This window comes from Struthio camelus, chromosome 12 (genome assembly GCF_040807025.1).
Source record: "Struthio camelus isolate bStrCam1 chromosome 12, bStrCam1.hap1, whole genome shotgun sequence".
Taxonomy (NCBI): domain Eukaryota; kingdom Metazoa; phylum Chordata; class Aves; order Struthioniformes; family Struthionidae; genus Struthio; species Struthio camelus.
The window spans coordinates 17,526,916-17,554,440 of NC_090953.1; the positions used below are offsets into that span (position 1 = coordinate 17,526,916).

Here is a 27,525-nt window from a genome sequence, read left to right on the forward strand (position 1 = left end):
CACATGAACATAAGCAAAAAGAAAAAAAAGCATTTACATGTGAAATCAGGACAATATCACTTAGCAGCAGATAAATTAGAATTATAAAATTAAAAAGGCCTGTAAAGTCTAAGAAACTGTATTCCAGGCGTAAATAAACTAACATAAAGCACCTAACTAAATCTTTTTTCATGCTTTTTATTTTTTTTTTTTAATGTTCCACTTGATGGATACTTTTGACTTTCCCAGCAGAGCCACTCAAAGGCAGCTGAGCTGCTCTGGAAAGGATGGAGAGTGCAGCTTTGGGGGAAAATCTGCAAAGGTCTGAGCAACAAACGTGTCTGCCATCACGCAGATTCAGGCACTGCCGCTGCAGGAGCAAGCTAGTAAGTGGTCCATTTTTAAACAGTCTTCTGTATATGCTATTAGATGACCTATACATGCTTTAGCAGTGGGTTTTATGCATGTTCTGGGAGTATACATATTTTTGCATTATATATTTGAATCTTCCTAATTTAGAGGAGTTTTTTTTTTTTTTTTCCTCCACATGTATATACTCTTTCCTATTTCCACACTATCTGCTCTGTACTGTAACTAGATATGAGCTAATGAAACCATGATTGGTCTTGGGCAAGACTGCACAGCTATAATACATTACATTTTTACAAGAACAAAACCAGTTACTCTGAGTACTGGCTTTGGATTTCCAGGCTATGAGAGTTTACACTTACAGGACTGGTTCACACTTCACCTTTTTCCTCCTGTGCCATTATAAAATTAAATTAATAAACTCCCATTATCATTTATACTTCTTACACTTCTTTGAAGGAAACAAAATAAACATGCAAATCCCAGGCTTGCTGCTGCTAATCGGCTTAAAGGGTAGGAGTATGAACAAAAACACATGTTTGTTGGGATAGTTTCCAGCAGGTCCTTACAGCTAAAATGCACGTCAAACATTCTGTAGCTTTGTTGGCTTGTTTCTGAAAATTGTTCACAAAATTATTCAGTTAATGAGGCTACTTTAGGCCCTCTCCCATCCTGCAGTCCCCTGCTTCTACCCCCCCCCCCCAAAACCCTCAGAAGAGACTTTATTTCAGATTATCCCATTATGACTCTAGAATTGTCTTCTAAACTCTTCATCGTAATGTTTCCACGCCACTGGGACAAGGTCAACGAGTTTGAAGAGGATGCTCCTTTCTTGTGCTGGGACCTAGCAGCCAGCCCAGAGACAGAGCTTGGACTATGGCTGCACCTTCACTGCGTGAAGAGCAGCCTGGCCCTGGCCGTGGGGCAGTAGCCCGCCAAAGCTGTAGTCCCTGGGGCCAGTGCCTCCTTCCGTAGCATGAAGGCAGCTCAGCGACACTGAAGGCAACTCATCTACACTGAAGCCTTACAGCGCGCAGACAGTGGAAACTGGCTGCTGGCCCAGGTATGATCGCAGCCTGTTACTCTGAATAGCTGTGGCAGTCGGGTCTCCTTGCACGCTTAGCTTTTACACTGTGCTGCCTCCTATTAGTCTATAGCAAAGCTTAGTGTCAGGAGCTCAGAAACTTTCTGCCTAGGCAGCAAGAGCAAAGATTATTCTTGAAAGCCCATTGTGAAAAACGTAACTCACGTATTGCTAAATTTCAGAGGTAGTTTTCTTTGTGTTTTCTCTTCGTATCGTTTTGATAAAAGGCTTAAAAATTCAGTTTTGAAGACTGATTCAAGCAAGCTATCATATTCCTGCTCATGTAGAATGAAAATGTCATCCTGCATCGTACTGAAAAGAAAAAGCATATACCATTGAGGTTAAAATTTGAACAGCAAATATACCCAGCATTATAATGAGATTCCCAGAGTACTCATGGTTAATTTTTAAAAAGTAAGAAAGAAGTCCAAGCAGCATTAACTACAGAGCCTTGCCTTCAGAAAGCAGCTGATAATGGAATGCCCAAAACAATCCTTTTGAGAGATACGAATGCTAATTTGTCATTTTAAAGTAACTACTGTTACCATAAAATGAGAACGTGTGCTACATTTTAAAGTCCATATCTTCAATAATGGCAAAACATGTGATTGATTAGAGATGATTTAGAAAACTGAAAGACACTAGTCTTATAATAAAACTGAATCCCAAAGCAAGCAAATTCTGAATGAAAGTGCTGAGCTCTCCATTGTCTTTCACTTGCACTAGTTTAACATAGTCTAGAAAATACACGTGTTGGATAATTAGTTCCATTGCCAGCCTTGGATCAGCTCTTAATCACACCTGCTGAAGACATTGCAGACCACTTCACATAAATTGGTATCCACATGCCAAAACTTTGCAAGGCTGATATGTGCCCTCCCAGAGCCCCACAGTGAAACCATTTGCTTCATGAGCCTTGGCCAGGATTAGTATTGTTCCAGCAGGCATGTAATTTGTTTACATGTGCATCGTTCTTCCTTTTAACAGCACGTTGGCTTACCTCCTCGCTATAACTGCGGTGCTGCCTGTCTGCTTCTGCATCCTCTCTGCAACGAGGTATAACCAAGCTTGCTAAATAAGCCTGCAAGACCTAAAATGGTCTTTATTATACCTCGTACAGTGTAACCACATGATGCCTCTGTGCAGGGAGGCGCCTCTTTGCCTGGCCACGGCTCCCTCTTTCTTCCTGACTCCAGTAACAAGAAAGCAACCATAAGGTGCTCGGTTCAGTTTGCTGATCCCACAGTAAACTAACTGTTTTTTTGACACTGGGTCAGAGTCCCATAGTACCAGCTTGCAGAAGCAGGTCACTACATGGGAGCACAGTGCAGGATCACACCCAGAAGCATGGTGGGGGATACTGCCAAGCCAGGGGATGCCCCGCAGGCAGCCCCCATGTTTGCACTGATGTGGCATGAAACCTCTAATTTCATGTGCGATTTCATGATCAGTTCAAATCAATTTGACGTTGCCGTGCTGTCAGAAGGGGCCGTCTTCTCATCTCTGCTCCTCACCCCTGTTTCCCATGTGCACTTCTGTTCTTTCCCCAGGGCCAGAGCACCTCTCCCCCTCTTTTCCGGTAGATTAATTTTCAGCTTCTCTTGCTTTTCAGCCACCCAAGCGCAAGGCTAGTGCTAGGAAACATGTACGGCAGGGAGAGGGGCAGTGGCAGGACTTTTGACAACTGTGCAGAGCTGAGACTTGCTTAAACCTATGACAAAACACTTATCACTGGCATAATACTTTCCCAAAATAGAGTACAAACGATTATTCATATTGCTGACAGTGGCAGTCTGCATCAACATTGAAATTAGGCCTCTATCTCATTCTTTTAATGAAGAAAGGAGCATAGTTGGATATTGTCAAATATTCCCAGCAGGAAATGTGTGGTTCCTTTTCATCATGCTTCATTCCACAGCAGCGAGCCTGAAGCCAAAGTTTCTCTGCTACTTTGTCAGTGCTGCTGGGCAAATTATTATTTGCTCTAATAGCAGACTAACTCTACCCTATTCCTGTGCATATAAAACCATCTGTGAGATGGTTTACAAGATATATACTTTTTTTTTTTTTTTAAGAGAAAAAAGCTGAAAGTAAGAGAAAGAAAGCAAGGCACAAAGCAAGGCCACCAAACTACCCTAACTGTGATTGAAGAAGGAGTTGTTGCCAGAATGATTTGTACCAACTTTCTCCACAGCTTCTCAGACTCAAAAAGAATCCTACAATTGTTTCACTCAAGAGCTATTTAAGAGGAAATTAATATAGTGAAGTTCCTCCCTTCAGCAAGCAGCTCCTCTCCCCGTCACAGCACATGCTAATGGTTATTAGATAGCACAGATGAAGTCGCAGATTCATGTGTTATGTTCGGATTCACACTTTGACTCTTACTAACATCCTCGGGCCGCAGTTTCTTCTAGAAGTTGAAATTTGTACACTATTGTTAAATGAACTGCGTTAGTGTGCTGCTTTGTTACCTGCTTGCTTCCATCTCATCTTCTGCTGCCGTTACTAACATTAGAAAATACTATTTTACTACTGCAATTTCTTTAAACACATTAGATATCACCTAAGCAAAAGAGCCAATCTCAGTTTGCATTTGCATCTCTCTGGAGAAATGCACCTAACGGATCCTGTTGCATTTAGAATTAGCATTTATTAAGTGATTTCAGAGTTTTTTCCTAACAACTGCATACTAAAAACTTGCCAGTAGCACATCACTCAGAGCGTCACCATCTGCACTGTGGAGGTCAAGGCTGTGGAAAACCAGGCCTTTTTGCAGCCAGGTGAAGGGAAAGCCAAAGTTACATATTTTCACTGAGGAACAACTTCTCTACATGGTTTGCACAGCAATAAATCACCCAGAGAGGGCATTCATATCTAATACAAATCTATATATGCATTATTTCAACAATTCACAGTAACTCAAAGGTAAATTAATTATAGCACATAAGGAACTGAAAGAAGTCGAAGCTCAGAAAGGAGCTGCCTTCTGTCACAGACATAATTAAGTCTGTTCACCCACACAGTGTTTTCTGATCACCTAGCAATTACACCAGGAGCATGCTCTCTCCCAGCAGGTTTGCCTGATTGCTGACTCTTTAAATCTGAAAGAGGTGATCAAGACCAGCCTTTTGATCATCATCACTTTTCACGTGATTGCTGCGGGTGGTGACTCTCTCTAGAGACTGTGAGTATCTTTTCATTTACTTTATGCAGAATTAAGAATAACTTTATTTACCTACCAGAGGTGCTCTTGACATTACGTACAAAATTACAGTTCTCACCTACTTAACACATTAGGCAGAGTATGAGTAGTACCACTACCTATTTTTCTAAAAATTTAACCACCACCACCACCATCACGCTTCATATCTCCTTTCAAACTCTGAAGCGGTGGGATCATCCTGGGAAAGGATTCATGAAACTATGAATTCACCTAATTACACTGAAGTACCTCACTGCATTCAAAACAGCAACGAGAAACTTATGAAAACAGAGTAAGAGCATGACCTTCTTGCCTACCACCTCAAATCAAGCAAAGCTGGAGCCTCAGCAGGGCTCTGAAGAAGACCTATAAGAAAAGCCCAAGAACTACAGTAAATGTTACCCAGTCAGTGGTGGTATTTTTGCTGATTTGGCCAGGAGCCTGACTTAACAATACTGTTAGGATGGCCTGTGTCCCTGCTTATCAGAAGAATTTTAAAGCTCAGTTATTCATTGCTACTAAAAACACAAGAATCTTTCCATAAGAGTGAAGGTTGTCCTACTCAGTACCTTGGGACAGATTCCAAGCTGAGTGCTTTAAAGTGCAATTCCTTTAGTAGTATAAGTTATTATGTAGCATTGCTTGATGTTAACATGTGTCAATGCTGTTAATTATTCTGCCTTTCTTGTATATTTCCAAGCTTATATCAATATACTGTGCATAGGTTTCTTGAGATAGTTATTGTTTAGACAGCAAAGTAAGAACCTACTTATCCTCTCCTCCCCCCTTCCATTTAAAAATACAATATTTTGTTTTACATTCATCTAGTTAAAATATCACGTTACCTGAAAAACAGTACAAACAAGAACATGAAACTTCAACTCCTTATGAAATTTCAAGGCTGCAATACACACTATAGCTAAAAAAAAAAATTCTGGATAAGCTCATGAAGAATGTAATTTCAATTATTTCCCTCTAAGACAAGGGTTTTGAGAGTCCCTTCAAAACCAGTCAGAAGTCAATTATCTTAGAGATGTAAAAATTTTAAACCACAGGGAGAATAAACCACAATTTTGAATACTTACGAGGGAATGCAAGTTAAAAAGAGCTAATACGATTTTTGTTTTGAGCCTGACATGTCTGAAAAAAACCTTTCTCAAAAATACATAGTTGGCAATGTATGCACCAATAAAGGTTTCATTCTGTTCTACTACTTTAAAAGACTGTTTAAAGCTAAAGCCCTAGCACTTGCCACTGAGAATCTTATCTCGGATTCCAATGAAGCAGTAACTTTTGTAGCCTCTACACCCAGTGCTGTACTTCTAGTATGCTACCTCAATGCGGAGTTAAGATACCCCTTGAGTAAGACCTATTTTGAACTCAGTCCATACTAATCTGAAAACATGGAAAAGCCCTCTTGCCCCTTGGTTTTGTTTTGGGGGCTTTTTTGAGATATGTAGACAACCTGATAGGATGCAATCCTGAATCTGCTTCCAGCATATACAAGAACCAATGGTTTTTACAACACAATAATATCAATAAAGTAAGCTTAAAACATTTTTAGACATAATACAATATACATCTTTCTTTAGAACCAAGTACACTTGGTTTTACCTCAAAAACTCTTGGCGAACTGTTATTTACATGTGAGAGGAGTGTAACAGCTTTCAGTAACTTGGCAGACAGCCGTCTCTTTAGCTGACTCAATGTGACTGTGCCATTGGAACGCTGCAGACCGAATTCGAGCGTCTGGCTGCAATCTGTTCGAGATTCGCACAGCACACACTTGGAGCAATAAAAAGACAGGTTCCACTCTCATTTTTAACCTATACCTACTACAATTGTTCGCTGTTGCAACTTTTGTTATAAAGATGTACGGTAAATAAAACACAGGGCTTGAAAACACCCTTCTGTGAGCAGACACGCTTTGCAGACTTTTCCCTCATCCTGAAACGGCTACGAGTTAAGAAGTTAGCAGAAATGTGAAATCTGCCATTTTTAAGCCCTAAAATGTCTGTGAGAAGATTTCTGACTTTGCTTTCTGATTTCAATATGTAAAGTACACTTGCTGCCGCCCTCTGAGGCTGGATTTGCATTCCCATTATATTAAATTACATTCAGTTGCCAGCTCCGATAAACTGCAACAACAAATACAAAGCTATTCGCAGACTTTGTTGTCCCCTTTTCAAAGGGATAAAGTGATGTAGACAAGAATACCTTTGTCTCATGGAAAGTCTCTTCCTAATTTTACTTACTCACCTAACTGGGTTTCTCCGCTCTTTGTGGACACCCCAGATACTTCCTGCAATCTGGGATTGGTTTGACATTGAGTCAGTAGAAATGATGAGAAATCAATAAAAATAAAGGTTTGAATTGAGAGAATAGCCCCTTAGGAAAGGAAGTGATGGACTCGCACAAGGTGTACTTACACAGAATCAAGAGTTACTTATGGGATACAAGCTTGAGTCAAAATGCACTAGAACCTCCTTGCACTAATTATCATGGTGAATAATAATATCCTTCACAGCATGCATTTTGGGGGACACACCAGAGAAGTGAGACCTTGTGTAAGTGAGCCATTTTAACAACTATTCAGAAAATGTTCATGTGTTGGCTGTAAACATAAACATCTACTCCTTTTAAGCACACTTAAAAGGGCTGGGAATGAAATACAGCTTCAGTTTTGCTTATCTACGAAATTTAATTGATATAGCTCATGTAACAGCCTTCATCAATTAGTTAATTCCCCCTGCCCTACACAAACTTCTCTGTCAATGCAAAGATATTTTCAAGGTACTAACCTTAAAGAAACAGAAAGAATTCTCTCCACTTCCATCCTCCGCTTTAAGACCTCCTTCACTTGGCCTTTCTCGGGACCTTGCTTTACCTTTTCACGCCCAATCAGATATACACCCTTTGGAGTGAGGACAAGATCTCGCTTCACACCCTGAAACACAAAATCGTTTGAAAACATATAGCTACACCTCTGTGATCAACCTCTGTAGATCAACTCCCTAATGTCATAGGGCTGCTCAAAAGATATGTAATGTAATGTGATTTGGGGCAAGGTCATTGGCTTTGGTTTGAGTAGGAAAATATTGATGTGAGGAATCATATGACGTGAGAGTCAGACTGCACTGAAAAGTATAATTTTCTGCCTAACAAGTCACGTGAGTCCTTTGTGCTGCGACAATAGCATTGAAAATGGCAATGTTCAGATCAAGAGGGTGTAATCGCTTCCCTGTGCCAAATATCACGTCTTTTAGGTTAAAGAGTATTTTTTTCAAGCTGGTATCCTAGGTGGTATGACACTACTGTTGTGGAGTTTCTATTACAGGATGGTGAAAAGACATGTGTATAACTCCCTAGCAGAACTGATGACTAATGGATGTTCCTCTTAATCCTACCTTAAACCGCCTATCATATTTTGTGACGGTATCTGCAAAGTCAATCTTCTCCCGTTTGCCCACAAACTGGCGCAGCTCTGGATGGTCTTCCATGCCTATGTAATCTCCCATGAAATTCCTGTTAATGCTGTTTCGTCTTCTCTCTTTCTTGTTCAGCAATAGATCGGAAGCTTAAATACCAAAAATAAACAGTCATTTGTAGTATTTACTATATAATTTTCTAAATTCATGCTCTGAAAGTGCTAACAGTTTTGAGCAGAATTACTGGGGAAGAAGCGATAACCAAATTGTTTATAATATGGAGAAAACAGTGAGAAACTGGTAACCCTTTATATAAGGAGCTATGTAATTTTTTTTTTCAAATCCATTCCTACTGAAATACACTGGCAGACTCAGCAGTCCTGATAAATCGGGAGTGCTTCTGGAACTATGGAAATTCTGACCCAGTATTTGCTGTTGGAAATTAAAGGTTAACTCTTCTAAACCCAAAATGTTGTTCATTCATACCTCAAAAAAACTGAGATGTTAAACAGGTATTCCACCATTTACGAGGGAAGTAATCTTGAATTAGTTTGTATCACTCCCAGGCCATCTAGGCTCTGTGTAACTGTGGGAAGCACTAACTTTCAATTCCCCTCGAAAATCCCTGATCTCCCTCCTACCTGCTCTAGCTTTGTTTTGAGAGTGAACTACCAAGAAACCCATCATGCAGAGCACAGTGTAGAGCAGCCAACCTCAGCAGTGGTACCTCGGGGTCTAACAGTTGGCAGTCATTCCTAGTACATTGGTTTACTCTACAGAGAGGGAGCTATTTCCTTCATTCCTTTGTAGCGCTCTTTCTATTTCTGGAATCATGTGTGAAATATCTGTCATGAAAAGTTAGGACCTACCTTCTTCTCTCATTTGTACATATTTTTTCCTGGCCACATACTTCCTCCATGCCTTCTGGATGGCCCGGGCATACCCATCATACTTCCTCTCTCTCATCTCTTCCAACAAAAATAGCTGCACAAAGAAAAGGGTACAGTGGATCAAACCTTTTACAGGAAAGGTCAGTTGGGGAAAAAGCCATATTTTACTTTCGGCTTCCCAGTGTATTTCACTCTAGACCCAAGCTGTTGTCTCTACTACAACCAAGGGGTCCAAGATCAGAATGTCAAGAAAACCTATTTGGGAGAGATCTCTGAACCTTGAGTTGTCCTGGCTTATACCAGTCTACCCACCAACCCTGATACCACACTTTGAAGGAAGACTCTGGGTTCTCCCTGAAGTACTAACAGCTGTACCTCAAGGTTCTCCAGTAGACATCCATCCAGTCTCCATCTCCAGCCCACCATATTCTCAAAAATTCCCTTTCCTCTGTCAGAACCTTAGCATGTCTTATGGGGATTGGTGCCATGCAGAGCAAAACAATGCACTGAATTCACATGCCACTTCCTTCCTGAATTTCATACTGTCATGTCCATTCACTCCATTCTTCTCCAGCAGTTACGTTTGCAGGCTGGCTGCAGTCTTTACAGTTATGATGTTATGTTCTGGTATGATATAATGAGAGGTGATTCTAAAATGTTGGGGTAATCAAGAAGAAATGCTAATTTATCAAAAGTGAAACTGAAGTGCATCCCTTTCTTTTTGTGAACTTGTCAGGTCCATTGAAATATATGCAAGTTTAATGCAGTAGAACAATTTTATAATTACTGTAGGATACAGCATATTTCACCTTAGCTTTTTACATACTGTAAGTTTAGCTTAAAAAGAAAGAATTTCTTCTTTCTTCAGTAGCACAAGTACTTGGCTAACAATTATGGTATTAACTCAGTCTGCTGAGTTGACTGTTGTTTCTTTCCCTCTACTGTGTGTTAAATATTCATAAGCATTTTACTTCTAGCCTTCACGAGATAAAATTAGTAAAAACAAGTATATTAAGAAGCAGACTTAGGCATTGGGATCCCTTGTTCAATTTGCTGCCGTAAACCATGCAAATCTAGAAAAACAGTGTTGCTCATATTGATCTTAAAAGGAAACTAGATCTAGTGCAAGCCATTTCCACAGGACCTCACTTGCTCTTGTACAGAGTTATTTATTCAGGTGTTTGATGGAAATGTAAATAATAAAGCCTCCTGTATGCCACCCATAAAACCTTACTTCACTGTTAGCTGGCAACTCTCCATCTACAGAAAGCTTATAAAAATCCTTTCATAAACATGTAAGCACTAGATAGGATTTCAGCACGCAGCCTGAGTCCTCCTGATGTAAAAACGTACTCCGCTTCAGCGAGGGCCATAATCAAGCCCTTAACCGGTGCAATTCAGGTTACAGTAACAATACTGATGTTCTCTTGTGAACATGGGCCATTTATTTTCCTAACAGTAATGCTAATTGCAAAATCTCAATGCAAAAGGTCATCAGAATGAAGTCCAATGAAAATATCAAGTTAAAAATATAGTTCAGTAAAAGATAAGTTACAAGATACAAATACTGGATACATTATTTTTAAAAATATGTATTACACAGCCTCCTCTCCCACTCCCTCTGAGCAAATCCAGTATTTTTTCATCGTATTAGCAGGAGCAGGTGCTTTCTTTATTGGAGGAAAGAAAAATCGTAATTTACCATCTAAAGGTTCATTTTCCTCAAAAGTAACACGACCTTGGGCAATACTTTGGTAATAATAAGGTGAGAGCTGTTTGTCTTTTGTACTTAAAAATATAAAGTAAGCTTTAAGAATATATAAGTGACAGTACTAAAAAAGTTTTTGAATTTAAAAAATCCCCAAACTAATTTTAGTCCTCATAAAAATTAGCTTCATGGTTTTTCAAAAAATACGTTTTTAGAGAAACAGTATATAGTTATATACAAATATAAATGCATTTAATTTAAAACTGAAAGTGCAACAAAAAAAATTTTTTACTATTTTTCAGTCAGCATCAGGTTGTCTTAAATGGCAGAACTGCCCTTCAGTAAAACTCACAGAAATGCTATTAAGTGGCATTTAGAAACAACCAGGACGTAGTATTACAGAAATGCCTTAGAATGGGAAGACCCAACGTACTCTCCACTAACCACTACTCAAAGGATTGTTATAACGAATGATGCTGGATTAAATATTAAATGAGATGCTAGCGCTTTTCCAGTCTCTGATATTGTGTTCTAACATGCAAAGATGTTTTCCATATGATGTATAACACAAGGTAATTTGCACCCCTTCAGCAGCTTAAAGCATACTAATATAAATTTAGTACTCTCAGGGAGGCAGAGCCAAAAGAGAGTCTATATAGTAAAAGCCAGACTTTGAGAACTATCGCACCTACATTTGAAACTGCTTTTCCTGCTTACTTGGCTGTGCCATGTTCCTCAGTAACACTTAATGTGCACAAAAATGTACAAATGGTCCTGCATATATAACTGTCTTCTCCAGTAAAAAATTCCTAACCAAAAAGATAAAGGCTTATTTTGATACCTAATTTCAGGTAAAGCACCGAGAAGCTCAGCTGCAAGGTGCGTTGCACAAACAAAGCCTCTGAAACAATGAGGAATACATGTTTCTGAACAGAATATATTTTTTTCCATCTCAACTTTCCTGAATAGTGGTGTTAGAGAAACTTTTTTTGTGCAGTTTAGCAGCTACAGAATACAAAAGCGCTATGATGGATCCCTAATGTTTCCTTGAATGGGAGTTTGTTCCAGTCATTCTCTAAAGCAGAGTTATTCAGTAGTAATGCAAAACATTTCCTTATTATATTCATGGGCTATTCTCCTATTTTCATCAGAAGACCACCCATTTTCTTTTTTGGACTAATGGTCATAGCTACGTTTCATGACGTTCCTTCATGTAGGAATTTGTCTGACTGTGTCACTAAATGCGTCAGGATGACGAGATATGTGCCACCTGACACCAAAACGTCTTCATAGCTCATCTTGTCTTTCTGATGCATTTAAGGTCACTTGTATCAAACAGCGTCACGATCATGCAGGTTTTTTATGTGCTGCGCCCATTATACAAGCGCCTAGAATCCCTGCTGCACCCACGGCATCAAGGCACTGCCTACTGAGCAGCCTGACTTTTTTGGTGTTCCTCCCACCCTAGCAGATCTCATGCAACGCTTCTGAGTAGGCAGGCCTTTCATTTCAGCAAAACAGTAGCATTTAAAAACTCGTATCCTGCCACACTTACAGACTCTGGAGCTTTGATGAAGACTTTAGATTTCCCAAGTTGGTATTGGTCAGGATCCATGTTGACAGACTGGAGCAGGTGGAGAACTCCTTGTTTCTCGTCTCCTTTCCAGGAAGGCCACGTTGCTTTGGTCAGAATGGCGTATCTGAACAACCAAAGAGAAGAAGAGATTAAAACTTGGCATCAAACAGCAGCAGCAGAATACTGCCGACTCTTAGTCAGTATTACTCTTGGGGGGGGTCTGACCATGTGGCCCGATTTAGAGAAGCACAGAAAGACTTAAGAGAAGATGCACAATTTTAAGGTGCTCTTTAGCAAGATCGACCAACTGCAGTGAAAAGGGCAACAATGCCCAGGATTCTCCATTTCCAGATGCCAAGTTGTTATTTTGTGACTGCAGTCATTGATTACAGAAAGTTTTGCTTGCTCCTAAATCCAGGGTGAGGACATTTACTAGCAGTGGTTTATAGCCCAGTGTTAAGTACCTCCATCCTTGGCACTTCACTGCTTGCCTCCCAAGCAGGGGGTCAGTTTCCCATTAAAGCCCTGCTTTGTCCCCTTCCTTATTCTTACAAAGGCTTTTTGTGTTCCTAAGCAAGTGGCTGCTTCATTCTCCTAACCCATCTGTGGACAACAGCTGGTCTGCTCCTAGCTATTGGCCTTACCCCAGGAAGCCTTTGGCCTGGCCTGCCCTACAGGAGGGAAGATGCTGTGATGCTGGTGCTGTCCGGAGGTAGCACTGGGAACGGAGCAGGGAAGGAGGCAGGGAGGTACTCTGATAGCACGTGTCTGAGGCTGAGGTGAGCAGTCCTCTGGCTCATGGTGTTCTCTGCAAGCCTTGGAAATGAGGTGGATGCCAGGTTACAGCTGCTTTTAAACTGCCCACTTTTTCAGGCTTAACGTGGGCTTTTGGCACAGGCAGGCTGTGTTTACAGTTCTCCTGTTCCACTGCCTGGTGACGAGCGTGCTGACGGATGCCTTTAGCTGCCTCAGCGTGACTGGGGAAGCAACTTCTCTAGAAGCAACTACTGCAGGGCCTTGGAGAATGAGTGAGGAAAAGCTAAATTTGTGGCAAATTTTTTCCCCAAAATCTTTTCTGTGCTCCACTCTTGACAATTTTCTTTCATAATGCCTTAAATGTATTTGAGTTACATAAATCATGCTTATTAGTAAAACTATTCCACTAATTAAAAAAGCAAAAAAAATGGATTCAGTTTGTTATAATTCCCAAGTTCCTGTTTTTCAGGAAGATTTAGGCAGCTTCTAAGTATTAATAAAAATGTTCTCAAAATCACACAGGGAGCTGTTAGAAAATTCATTCAGGGGATGTTCATTACTCATTCTTGTCAGGTCTAAAACGTTATCCAGCCAGGGAGCAGAAACAGCGTCATGCAACAACAAGATAATAATACCACACAAAGAAAAATAGCAAACAGTTAAAAAGAAATAGACTGCAATAAGTCATAATATAAACATTATTTGCTGAAACTACTCCAAACGTTTCTGAACAGTGAGTACATGGAAAGAGAAGGTGGCTAACTTGTGAACAATTCAGTAGGATGCAAAAGGGTCTGTTATTTTGTTCAAATCTTATTATTTAGTTATCCAATGTTCAGGTACTATGCGCTATGGTATAACAAAGTATCTCTCATACCATCTTAAATATAGAAGCACATTATATATAATCAATGATTATAAGACAATGTATACCTTTATATACTTTATCATATCATGGATAGACAGATGCAAAGGAGTGTAAGGGGTTGTCAGTTAAAGTAACACACAGCTTATTTAATTAACAACCTCTTTTGCAGGATCATCAGGTACGTTCTACAGTACGGTTGTATAAGGAGGTCTAAGCAAGTCTGAATTTAAAGGAGCTGAAGTTAACACAGGCCATCAAAGCTGTGAGAGCTTCCACACAACAGCATTTTACACTACCTTTCAGCATGCTACAAGTTCTACCCTACATGTTCTGAGAGGAAGAAATAAAATAATGACTTAAAAATGACTCTAAACCTTTTAACATAAATAGAGTTCTCAGGTACCAAATAAGAATAGATTTGAAATTCTCCTTTTTCATAAGTTCAAGTTAATTTTATACATCTTACTAAGAGACTGTGAGAAGTCTAAAGGGCAGAAGAAAGATTATTCTATAACATGCATCCATTAAGCCCTCCAACAATTCTAGAATTAAATATGCTATAATGCATGAATTCACTGCCATTTAGAAAGAGCACTTTCCTCCACTGTATTTGTGCATGCTTAATTATAATTAATGCTGTCCTCTAAACTGGTTGCGTCAACATCCATATATCTAGGTTTTTCAAGCTTGCATGCAATTTGAGTTTGCAGGGGGATTTTGGCACAAATACCAAGTATGTTCTTAAAATGGTTCTGAAAAAATTCCAACTCATGACTGCCAAACAAAAAGAAGTTATCTATTATAAACTCACAGTAAGCAGTTAGGTCATATGCCTAAATATGGGAATATGGAGTTCAGCTTTTGGATTGGTTATGCTTTAAAACACACAGGCCTTTTCAGTGACTGGCTTTTTGCATGCAAATTTCAAACATAAAAGTCTATTCAGACCAGAAATGTCCACTTAAATGAGCTGCCAAGGAACTCCCAACACAAACAACTGTACAAGCATGCATTTCCTGTCCATCCATGCCGCAGTCCACTTCTACTCACACTGACTCATGGTGTCAGAGCAGAGCTTCTGGGTGCTAGAGAACTGCGAATGGAAAGGTTGCAGCAAGAGTTTTACTTGTAACAAAATGTTAAATTTAACAAGACTGGTTCGAAACAAAGGTCTAAATTCAATGGAGAATGGTTTCAGTTGCCTGTGGATCTCTGCATATGAAGAGAAATGTAGAAATATATTGACCTTTGTGAAGTACCATGTGGTTTGCTCAGTGCGGATCTCACAGGGAGACTTCCAGAGCTGCACAGCTCTCATGCATAATCAATATTCAACCGTTACGGAGGCTAGATTTAGTACTTGTTGTTCATTTGTTATTCTGGCTCAGCAATTGTATTCTGGTAGGGTAATACAATCTGAAGCATGTTTATTTTCATGTAACTGGGTTTGAAGATGGTGAAGAAAAAAAAGTAAGATTAAGAATTGCTCCATAAAGAAAATTGAGTTCCATACCTTAAAATATTTTTAGGTCTATTACTAGATGATTAGAGCACTCTCATATAATTGTAAAGTATTTTCAGTGGCTTTTTTCTGTCCTGCCTGATGAATCATACTCTGCTCTTTGAAACAATTAATTGCTTTTTTGTTTTTAATTCTCAAATGTTACACAAAGACTTCCAATAAAAACTCATCTGTCATGTAGTGTCCCAGTTTTAGCATTAATTAACCATATATCTCAATTTTCTAAAACAAAAGTTTAATGTTGTATAAATCTTGAAATTGCTTTCATTTAAGAGTGTTTTAGTAGCAACTGGAGGCAGTTAATCCATCCCAACAGCTGCTCCTAAGACATTGAAAAGAGATTTGGTGTCACAGAGCTCTGACTTGTTTTCACTCAATGAACAGCTGCAGTGGTTTGAGCTGTTACCCTTCCCAGCTGTTTGAACACCAACATAAGGATTTAACATGAGCAATTTAAGCTAATATATTACCCTTTGCACTGAAATGGTTGAAAGGCAGGCTTACATTTCTTCACCCATCCTCTGTCATAGCAAAGAAAAGGTTGGAGCGCTGCAGCAGTAACATTTTAAGCAAAGCTTAGCAGCTAAACATTCAGATTCCAGTGTACACAGCTCAACTTTCCCCTATATTTAATTATTTTTACCTCTTAATAACACTACAAGAGCAGATGAGGCCTTAGGCAAGTTAGGCAGAAAAATGAAAGACTTCCAAAGGCAAGTTGGTTAAAAGAGAAAAAAAAAAAAAAATTTAAATCTCTGCAAAGCCTGGATCTTGAGCAAAGGTAAATGGGAAAAGGGAGAAGATAAACAGGACATGAGAAACATTCACAACTTGCAGCTTTTTGTTTTCTTCCTCCTCGTGTAAACAACTGTGCTGTAATATTTCAAAATGAGTATTACCCTACCTCTGCAAAAACTTCTTGAAGACCCGTCTGTAGGCGTAGCCAGCTCTTCTTACTCGAATATTTTCTTTCAGACCTAAGTATTCTACTTGATGTTTTACCCTGTGGACAACAATACAGTAAGATTTATAATCTGTTTCATTTCAGCATATTTGTAGATGGATGTAGTCTTAAAATTCCATATCCTGTTTAAAGACTCAATTTCTACAATTCCCACACAGGTGTATGAATCTACTTCTTGCACGTTGACATACACGCTCCCTGGTAAGATATACATTCAAGGCACGTAGACTACATCACTGAAATACATGTAGCTAATTTTAACTTTAGTATTCTTTTCCCTAGTTTAACCTCCTCATTTATATATAATTTTTTTTTACTAATATTATTCCCTCTAAAAGGGCAACTAACTGTTACCTACATGAGTACATAGTGGGTATCTGACAGAGTGGGGAGTTGTTTTTCATCATTTTTATTGCAGCTTTCATCAATGTTTTCCGTAGCTTAAATCTCAACAATTACACGCAGTAGCTTGTATTTGGCTATTCTGAAGCACGTTTTGCTGGGAAGGATCCAGTGCGATGCCTGGAGAGAGCCCAGGCTGCCGCACCTCCGTCGCCCGGGGGGCCAGACGGAAGCTGTGAGCAGTTCGCTCTGCTCCTGCCCTTGCCCAGTGGCACAGGGAGAATTTGAGACAGGCGCAGACTGCGGCAGAAGCGCGCCTGGGAAGCTTGCTCACGGCATACTTTAATTACAAACAGAACCTGTGAGCTGGTACCAGCCCCGTGGGCAGCGTTAGCAGCCGCGGAGGGGCTCTGCACGGCACACGTGGACTGAAACGCTGGTCCCCAACAGCACGGCAGTTCCCTCGTGCAAAGCACCTTTGTTTGGGCTCTAAACAGGAAAAGAATTTCACCATAAATTTCAAAGAGAGGGAGAACAAGTTAAAGAACAGCCTTCCTTCTGGCGTTTCTTTTTCTGTTTTGGGAGTTGTGGAATGTATTTTACATTCTTTCTTAAATATCCTGCTAGTCTATTTTTTAATGCTTGGGGACTTGAAGACTTTCAGTTAACTTCATTAATGATGAATGACTGTTGCTGTTTTTCTTTGCACTTCCTTAATTTTCTCATCCAAGTTGTGTGGTTGGAAGAAGCAACATCAGTTTTCAGTTCTGAAGGCTGAAGCGTTGTGTTTGGGGTGTTCTGCGGCTGCTCTCCGCTCGGGCGAATACCCGAGCTTAGCTTTCAGTCAGAAATGTGAGAGTTGTTAAGGTTTTAGTCCTGTAAGTTTAACAAACAGCATATAAAAGAGCCTTTCTTTACATATAATCAATCATAGAAATGTGAGGCTATAAGGAACTGTTTCATCTTAATCTTGCTTGAGTTATTGTTTCTCTGTTTTTACAAAAGATTTGTTTCAAATCCTGGAACCTCTAGGCTGTTACATCTCTAGCTATTTTGAAAGGTTAAATTCACTAAAAAGTGTGTTGCCCACTGGTTTTTTTTCTTTTTCTTTTCTGCTTGAGACATTCCTTTTACGTGACTCGCAGTATAAAGGGAAAAAACTTTTGAAATGCCATGCTGTGAATGACAAAAGCCCTTCAGTTATTTCTTATTTTTAAAGAACACTTAGTAGGGGTATTTTATTAACCGATGAAAAGTGCTCTTCTTAAAACTCACTATGAAAAATACTGCACAGTTTAATCTTGTGGTGTTCAAGGAATAAAGTATGTATTGTACCCGCTCCAAGAATTCTGGTGCAGGAACAGTAGAAAGTTGATGGTCAAAACTACATTTTCCTGTTTATAGCTTTCTCTCCTGTTCACATCTGGAATAATGCACTGGAGCAACAGTATTACTCCCTTTTTCTCACTGTCCTGCCAACACTACTGTCCAGCAACAGAGAATTTGAGACAGTTTTCTGTTTTTCTCTTCCCCCCCCCCCCCGAGAAAAGGCACTCTTGAATATCTTCCTCCAGGCATCAACCTCAAGCAGGTCAGGGTCTGGGAATTCAGCTAATGCAGCAATTCTGAATACAAGGCCAAGTGGCTGTGCCAGGATCCGAATAAAAACACATTTCAAGGAACAGCCCAATTTTTGGAATAACTAAGGTATTATACAAGGTTTAGGTATTGCACAAGGTCTATCTTAAAGTGCTAAATATTCCGGAATTATTCAACAGCAGTATAAAGCTGGAGTGACATGGCTGCTTGGGGCGTGAAGTAAAAAAAGCTTTGACAAGTCTTTTTTCCTTTATTCAGGAACAGCTTTGTCACAGCCTAGTAACAGGCTACCAGTAAGTAGGTTATAGATCCACTACTCCAATCATTTTTAAGTATTGAAGCATGTGTGTAGCACAAGATTAAACGATCACAGAAGAACAAACAAACAAAATCCACTAACGCAAGGTTTAACGACATAGCGCCCGTGCTCGGCCACGGCTGCTTTCCAGCATCACAGACCTTTCTCACAGTGAAATCATGAAAGAGCAGAATAAAACAAACTGACGTTCTAGCTGCAACATGCTTGTAGTTAAGTCTCTTCTCCTTAGAAATGTCACTGCTACAGAAAATTTATACTTACGTGAGCTCTTAATATAATGTATCAAAAACTGTAGTTTGAAAAGGGAGAGAACGTTACTGTTTTTAAATAGGGATGAAGGGTCACTGTCTTGAGAACTACTTCCGTTTGTGTCGGATTTGGATACTACACAATCCTTTACTTCACCTATCTGTACTTTAGCATCAGTAGCTGCTGCCTTTGCCAAATATCATCCTCCTTATGGGAAAACAAGAAGAAATCTTTACCATTTTAGCTCTAAAATGGGTTTCCTGAGAGCAGGTCTTTTGTCAGGACTAGGTTTTTGTTTGTTTGTTTCGCTGGTTCCCTAGCAACGCTTTCCACAACAACAGGCCTGTTTTCCGATATGTAAATGATTGATTTACAAAGCCACTCAATTATTTATAGCTTTTTGTTTCGTTACAAGTTTTAGACAGGCTTTTCCTAGGATCATTTTTCTCCTTTGGTCCCAGTTTCAGTGGGAAATTCAGTGCTGCATAGTAGGTTTTTGGGGATCGGGATGGCCAGGGAAGAAAAGAGAGAGAGAGAGAGAGCCCGCATTTAATGGCAAGACCTAAATGACATTTTCAAGGGGCAGTCATGGTTGTGGCTTCTGAAAGTGCTCTCCATCTGCGTGTAATTGTGCTAGCCTGCATGCCAAATGGCAGGAAGTGAGCTCTGGCCCGTTGCTGATGTGGTCATGAATGCTCTTTATCAGACTTAGCAAATTGTTTCACTGTGACAAAAATAACCAATTGCTAGGTCAGCACTTTTACCAAAACCAAAACTGCTTAGTGTATAATGATCTATTTTAAGTGTTAAATAATGTAGCCTGCTTCAGTGAAAAAAAAAAAAAAATATATATATATTTTACAGCATAATATAATGATGCTGTATCACACCATATAGTTAAAAATGTCTTAACAGATTCAGTAAAGCAAACTGATGATTTAGGCATCTATTTTATGTCCATATAAACAGCTGCTATGACATTCAAGTGATTTTCCCTTTAAAGAGAATTAAAAAATCTTCTATATTCTTTGCTATAGGGTACTTTCTGGTACTTGTTTAAGTAACCTTTCAAAAACTTTTCTTTGAACCTTTTCTGGATACCTAAAAGCAAATTTATACATCATGCTAGCTTTCAGCTACCTCGTGTTTTCAAAGCGTACAGCAAAAGTTAGATTTGATATATCAAGCACTTGGTGCGTCATTTCCACACTGAAAACTGAGTCTTTAATTTACCAGTTGTGTTACTGACATATTCTGCAAATTTTGATTATCCATAACTGAAAGGAGAAAAACTAAAAATTGCTTATATTAAGTGCTGATTTAAATTAAGAGGCCACAGATAATCTTCAGAATTTAGGAGAGGTCACAGAGCAAGTGGTAACATGCCAGATTTTTTCTGAATATTTTTAGAGGTTCTGGTTCTGTTTGTCTGTAGGCTGCATGATGATAAATTATGAATTTTTGAGTCTTGTTTGGACTATTAGCCCTGGTTTGCCTCACCACAACATCCTTTGCTTTTTCATACCTGCTCTCCTCCCAGTCTCGAGGCTTCTTTGTTTCATTGGGTTTGATGCAGCGGATGTAATGGGGTGTGCATTTCATCAAGGTGCCAACGAGGTCATTTGCTTGTTTCTGTAAAATTGAGGGAAAACATTAGGATCTGAGCTGAATAGGGTAAACCTGAGACATCTGTAAAAGATATCAGTCCTCTGTTGATCCATTCTGCATGGGAGTTGACTGAACTCCACAGCATCTTGGGGTAATGCGCAGCAGCTATAATAGTACAGAGCTGCATTTCAGCCTAGAAAGACTCCCTGTAATCCTGTAAAATCTCTGTGCAGAAAAGCCATACGCTTAAATATATTCACTATGTGTGCGTGAGATAAGAGGGAGGAAGTAAAAAAAAAAAAAAAAAAAAAACAAATTAGTCAATATAAGAAATATCCAAAATGAAGGCAAGGATGCTATTGATTACTGATTATATTACTCATACTGGATAGTTGTCCATTCTTTGCTTCTGTGTTTTTACAGTTGTTCTTCGCTCTGTCAAATAATTTTATTCTTTTGACTTAAAATGTACCCACACTGGTCTCTAGCAACGTGCATGCAAAAGATGGATAAGCACATCCGCTAAGAAAAGCATCACCCTACACCCGTCTATCACCTCAGAAAAAATTATCAGGAAATAGACTCACACCGAGTTCTGCTCTAAACTATTACATTTAAACACGGAGTGATGTTTTGGGAAATGCATCAGATGAACTTGACTATAAGGTGAAATATGAGGAAAGAGGCTGAAAAAATATAATTTCCAAGTTACACAAGCATGTCATCTAAACATATACTCTACACCCAGGATCCAGAAAAGATGCGTAAAAGTTGCCTGATTCAGCGTGCATTACGGTCAATAGAAAGCCCTCTGCTGACTTCAGTGGGTGTCAGATCAGGCCTGGCTGCATTTCTGCACTGTAGAGACCAGTTATCTGTAGTTAATTGTAGGACATCAAGTGGCTGAGTGAAGGGGCTCATTCATTACGCACATGCGACTACTATTATCGCTACCATCAACTGCTCACTTGGAAAATTCACTGCTGCAGAATAGGGTTGAACAAAATGTTAGCTGAAATGTGATTCTAACAGCTGAAACAATATATCACTTTGCAATCAGCATACCCCGAAGTCTACCTTTAAAAATGTTTGGACAGTGAAAAACAGCAAACTGTTTTTTAATTCAGATATACATACATATACACATGCATGCACACATCAGCATAGCAAAACTAAACATACCTTAATTTTACTGCCTGCAGTGGTAGGGCGGCCCTTCTTGTCTGCTTGGAGGTTTTCAGGAAACAGAGCCTTTATAAAAGGTCTAGAAAAGAGTTAATAAAATAGTGTTGTTATAGAAAGACAATTCAATGCAGAAATGTCATGGAATATGCTGTAAAAGTTGATAGTTGAGCAGAATATAAATAGCTAGTTATGTTAATCTGGAGTTATATCAACTCTATTTTAAGATTAGTATTTTCCAAGAGCTTTAGTCCTCATAGAGATCCTTTGCTATTTTAGTGAGCCCTTAGAAGATAGGTGACGTCAGAGTTCCAGGCTCAAAGAAACAAGCACTTCTTAGAAAGTAAACATCAATTAAAGTGCATAACAAAATAATGCTACTATATACATTCAAAAACAGAGCCTTCTCTGAGATAACTCCAAATCATTGATGGGCCTTGTCTGAGGCCAGAGCAAATGGTTATCACTATACCATTTGATTCTGACACTGCTATACCTTACATATTCAGTCAGATTTGCAGAAAATGAAGATCAAGCATAATGCAAGTGATACTGTTCTAGAGTACTGTTCTCCAAACCACTGCTCGGTGATGTTTATTCCCCCTTTTAGGCAAATGAGTTCACAAATTGGAAAGTAGTGGAGAAGTCAGGCCCTCTGCATCCATCTGAACTAACACATTATTCCTAGCTTTAAGCAAGTTTTGCTTACGTACAAATCACTGCTCTGCATGAGTTCAATCAAGTCCATGAAAAGAACATCCCGATTTCTCTCGCAGAATCCATCCATATCATAAGATACCTGGGCCAAGGTGGAAATTGATTGTTTGTGGTAAGTTGAGAACCCAATAATTAAAGAAATTTAAATTCTGTCCTCATCAGTAGTTGTTCTGATCTTTTTGGTTAGTCTGGTATTACTTAAAAATGCTAAAATCATTAATAAATCACCGCGTATTTTAGTTAACTCTTTCACAACAAACATAAAGCAATTCCAGACGTATATTTACATTCAGTGGAAAAGAATATTATGAAACTAGGCAATGGAATACAACACAAGTGAATTTAATACTGAATTATATAGATGAGAAATATTTTGCATAAGGGTTTACTGTTATCAAATAGAGCAGCATTGAAATAAGTCATGAATACTCTGAGAAATATACCCAAATAAGATGGAACTGTACATAATTATCCCAGATTTATTGCTATAACATCAAGTAAGGATCTTTTTTCCTATCTGAATCCTTTTAACCTACTGCTACTATAACCAACAAGGATATTAATACTTTTTCACTAATGAAGGATTAGAGGCACTTATTCATTACATAAATTTAACGTCAAGTTTGGGTTAGCGTGTTTGCTAGCAGCAAGGCCCAGATTCATCTCTCCTAACTAGGGAGATATGTTAGGGCACATTCGTCCTAAATTCCCTAAATTATGAAAGGAGGACACTGTCTCCTGAGATAATCTGGCTATTTAAAAATCAAAGTAGCCCTCTGGAGATACCACTTCCCCCTTCATTTTATTATTGTTCTTTTTCTTAAAAAATACATTAGGTAGATGTCCCATATCTACCAGCGCTGATTTCCCATATTACCTTTCCAGCATAATGATGAATGATAAATCCTTGGTTCCAGCTGTTGAAATGTTCATGAGTCCCAATCTGCATCTGGAGCTTCTGAAGTAGTGTTTGGTCAGCTCCTTCGCCCACTGCATGCATTGTGGCACACACATCATCCAAAATGCTCATAATCCCGGGGGGATTCTAACATAGCAGGGGGAAATAACAAAAATAGCAAAAAAGGAAGGCAAAAAGAAAGAAGATTATGATGCCAGTTTTTCTCCCCAAAAAGAAAAGTGTTGTTACTACATAAACACTAGAGCAAGTCACGCCAGGAGGAATTCCCTCTCAATCAGCAGAGTTCACAGCTGAGATTAATTTGTACATTAGCAGGCAAATAAGTAGTTCAAGGAGAGATGGCAGTTCGTGGAACACTAGCGATAAAGTGGGAAACGATGGGGAAATTTGACTGCTGTTCAAAAACATTTATTTAGTTTAGTTTATATTTACTTCACAAAGTAATCCCCTTTCTCATTCCAGCAAAAACTAACCCACATTTCACATAAATATTTAAATTCTCATCCTGCAGTTTAACAAACAGACTTAAATATCTAAGGTTGTGACACAAATCCTATCCTTTTCCTAGTTATCCTGATGCAGACAGACAGGAGATGAGCAAAATCTCAAGTGCTGTTAAGCACGAGTCACCATTTTATTTCAACTACTGTTAAAGGTTATTGGCTTATATAAGGGCAAAAGACTAGCTGAAAAAGCAAAACAAAATTCTGTCCTAAAGGACTGTTTGATAACTCAATATTTGTTGTCATGCCAGATCAGGATATAAAAACTAAACTGTAGAACACTCCTTGGAACAGAGAGGTATGAGTTTTTTTAATCTATGAAATTTCCAAATACTTTGTTTTCACTTGTTTGTTTAATTTGCTACAATACTTTACAGAAGGCTGGAATTGTAGCTTCCCCAAGCTGAAACAGATCTCCCAGAGAGAGAGAGAGACACAGGGGCACTTATGTCTGAGCTACAGTTGCCTGTTGTAAAGTCCTTAATAAATTTAGATGGATAAAGTTTCAATTTCCAACCAGTGAATTTTTTATTCATACTGTTTTCAACAGTATCTTACGGTTCTGTTTTTGGCCAATACCTTATATAACATGTACCTTATAGCCCTTATAAGATATCTTATATAAGACTTTATATATAGGCTTAGTATGACTCAGTTACTGAACAACAGTATTTGCATTTTTCCTGTGAATGTTCTTGACAGCAAAGCAGTTGTCCAATTACTTTAGAGAAAAAATCTTCTTCTGTTTTTTCCATCTGCGTTTGTGCCAAACACTTACCACTTTGTTCTCTATAAGGTCACACACTATTTTGTTGTTGAAGTAATCTATTGGTGTCCATCTAATTCCCTCTTGCACATATTCTTCCTGTTAAGTAAAAAGAAAGACACAGATATTCTCTTACACTGTGGATCTAGCAGTAGATTTACAATGAACTCCATACACACAAGCTCTGCACTGCTCAGGCTTAGGAAGACCTGTTAGGTTTATGTTGCTTGGCGGGGGGGATAACCAATGTGATGGCTAAATCCAGCTATCTACTGCCCAAGAGCTGAATTAAAATCCTTCTCTGTTCTCCCCACGCATCTTGTGTCATTCATAGCCCTTGAGTAGTTACTGAGAAGAGCAGGAATTTTTCATCAGTGAATTATTGTCAAAGCACTTCACAAAGAGCAACAAAACAGGTTTTGCAGCATCTTGCTAATGGAGCTAGGCATCTATATCCTAAAACTATTTTAAAAATGAAGAAGATTGAGACACGCAGATTAAGGATCAGACTCCCCAAAAAACACACTCAGAAATGTACATAAAACGGAGATGCAGCCCTACTTTTTATTTCTATATGCAATTACTGTAACCATAAGGACATCTAGAGACTGACAGAAAAAAAAATCATACTGAAATTTGATTAAAGTGGCTCACTCAGTTATATACGTATGAATCCAGCTAGACGCTTAACAGGTCATTTGTGTGCTCAACTGCAATGATCAGCTATGTTTATACAAAGGCACTTGTGTAAGGGCATTCTTGAAAACCTTGTCCCAAAGCCGGTGCCAGGCGTGGGCTCACACCACACACAATGCTCCTCTCAGCTGCACACTGTCTCCTTTCCCATGCAGCAGCTCACATTCGTGTAAAGGGAGATTTTATTTTTGCAAAGAGACTGTGAGCAGAGAAATGCAAATACTTTCAAAAGCATCTGTGCATTTGCCTCAGTGATATATTTCGTTAAGAAGAAAAAAAAAAGAGTGAAATGGGTGTGGAGGAAACTAAGAAAAGTAGCATTTTCCTGTTTAACTGTGTCATGTCCAAGGAAAGCACAGGGATGGAGCCAAGCTGCAGTTTTCCTTTTCTGTCAATAAGTCGGGGGGGTGCAGCTAGACTGGGCAGTCATATGACTGCATTAGTACACTGTATAAGGGACTCACTTTTGTATTGCTGTATTGGAACATGTCTGAAACCGATGTGGTTTACATTTTTAAGGCTAGCCAACAGCACAGATTTTTTTTCTTTGTCTTGCTTAACAAGGCAAATTTGATTGTTACCAGATGATAAAACCTCAATTTTCCACCAAATGAAAAGGCAATGGCTCGTTTTATAAATTCAAAAATAATAAATGTCCGGTTACCTGTTCTGCTTTCAGCGTCAGTTCAATAAAAATCTGCTGCAGTTTTTCATTAACAAAGTTGATGCAGAACTGTTCAAAGCCATTTTTCTATAAAAAAGGAAAAAGTTTAGAAATTAGTCTCATACTCTATATACAGTAGTTGCTAGGTCGTATGCTAGCAATATTAGAAGAAGCTTCAAAGGAATATTTTCAATGATGAATGGGTTGCTGATTTTATAGTCATTCTGCATAATCTCAGATCTCAAAATAAAGATCAACGACCTAGTTCCTTTGAAGTTTCTTCAATATTTCATGTTTATTAAGTAAGTGAGACATTACCAGTGAGTACTGAATGTCCAGGAAACTGATTTTTTTTGCAGGGTTTGGGGTTTTTTTTGTTCTTGTTTGGGGTTTTTTTCCCCTCTAGGTAACAAGAAGAAAATACTCTCTCAGGTCAGATCAGCTCAAACACTGAATTTTGCATTGCCTTACCTGAAATATTTCAAAGCCATAAATATCAAGGACACCAATGTTATATTCTTCATGGTTCTTCTCCATAGCCTTATTAATGGACTAATAGAAAAACAAACACAATATGTAAAATAGAGCATAATTTATATCCTTAAATCATATGTTCACATCCTTAAATCTTTATATTAAAATACTAGATTTCGTAAACAACAACATTTGAACAGAATACAAGTGTATGTAATAGGGTATTTCACTTTTATTTTAATAAAAAGCTCTTATTAAGAGCTAGGGAATGAACAGAACAGTATCGTGTTTTCCAAGCTAATGAGCTTTCAGAGCTACTGTTTGTAGAAATCATTTCTCATTCGGAGTAACCTACTCAGTTAAAGGGGCCAACCAAAAAAAAATAAACAGCTGCAAATTTGATATTTGATGCATTCTACAGATAGTAACATGAATCTTTTCAGTAATTTCTGTATTTCCCCTATTCTGCAATGCCAGTGCTGGTAACAGAGACACCTACTAGGAGTTACAACAATGTCACCACAAAGAAGATTTCCGAGACACCAGCGCTGCCACCACAGAGCAGCCCTCTGCCTCCGTGGCCAAAGGAAAGGCTTCCCCTCACCAGCGCAGCCTGGCGTCTCCTTTGAAGGAAGAGTACTTCAGCGTGGAGAGCAGAGCGCAGAAGAGACCAGCATTTGCTCAAATGCCCCATCTTTGGGATGCTAAGGGATTTCTCCTCAGGAGAGTGGGCTAAGAGAATAAGGGACCAGTAACATAACCCACTGTAATTCTGCTCATCTAAAAACGCTTAACAAAGTAGGAGAAAGCAAGACCCTAGCTTTAGAGAAGTATGGATGCTGGCAGAAAGGAGGAAACGTCAGGATATCATATAGGACAGTCATAGCAGGAGACGCAATGCTAAAAGCACAGCTAATTCACTCACACCTGCAAAAAAGGTGTAAGCATTTGTCTTCTAGCCAGTGCCTGGCATCTGATATCTGTGGGCATGCTCCCACTGGAGCGCTCAGTGCTACTGCTAATGTTTAGGCCAAGGAGCATTCTAGATGAAGGAGATGATGCTGGACAAAAAGAGCGCTGCAAGGAACATTCGCAATGTAGTTTTACTTGTTTCAATACTGCAGTAGGAGACTCGATCAAA

General features: G+C 39.0%; 1 protein-coding gene and 1 long non-coding RNA gene across 9 annotated transcripts in view; one reads left to right on the forward strand and one right to left on the reverse strand.

Annotated features, from left to right (window-relative positions):
- Window positions 1–27,525, reverse strand: part of MYO1E (myosin IE) — a 125,615-nt gene that overhangs the window by 11,802 nt on the left and 86,288 nt on the right. For all 7 annotated transcript variants that reach the window (XR_011143790.1, XM_068958853.1, XM_068958851.1 and 4 more), the window contains 13 exons: window positions 26,382–26,462; window positions 25,911–25,997; window positions 24,563–24,649; window positions 23,240–23,407; window positions 22,359–22,444; window positions 21,646–21,727; window positions 20,381–20,487; window positions 16,287–16,385; window positions 12,216–12,360; window positions 8,932–9,046; window positions 8,042–8,211; window positions 7,436–7,581; window positions 1,598–1,744 (listed from right to left, as the gene is read on the reverse strand). Coding sequence is in view for 6 of the 7 variants with exons in the window: in XM_068958853.1 (XP_068814954.1) it covers window positions 1,598–1,744; window positions 7,436–7,581; window positions 8,042–8,211; window positions 8,932–9,046; window positions 12,216–12,360; window positions 16,287–16,385; window positions 20,381–20,487; window positions 21,646–21,727; window positions 22,359–22,444; window positions 23,240–23,407; window positions 24,563–24,649; window positions 25,911–25,997; window positions 26,382–26,462 (1,520 nt within the window). In the remaining variant the exon portion in view is untranslated. The remainder of the gene's footprint in view (window positions 1–1,597; window positions 1,745–7,435; window positions 7,582–8,041; window positions 8,212–8,931; window positions 9,047–12,215; window positions 12,361–16,286; window positions 16,386–20,380; window positions 20,488–21,645; window positions 21,728–22,358; window positions 22,445–23,239; window positions 23,408–24,562; window positions 24,650–25,910; window positions 25,998–26,381; window positions 26,463–27,525) is intronic.
- On the forward strand, window positions 6–27,525 carry LOC138068933 (uncharacterized). Of its 2 annotated transcripts, none has more exons than XR_011143794.1 (3): window positions 6–1,411; window positions 4,507–4,616; window positions 26,862–27,525. It is a non-coding gene; the product is annotated as an uncharacterized lncRNA (long non-coding RNA). The 2 variants fall into 2 exon arrangements; XR_011143793.1 differs by lacking the exon at window positions 26,862–27,525 and adding an exon at window positions 14,030–16,277.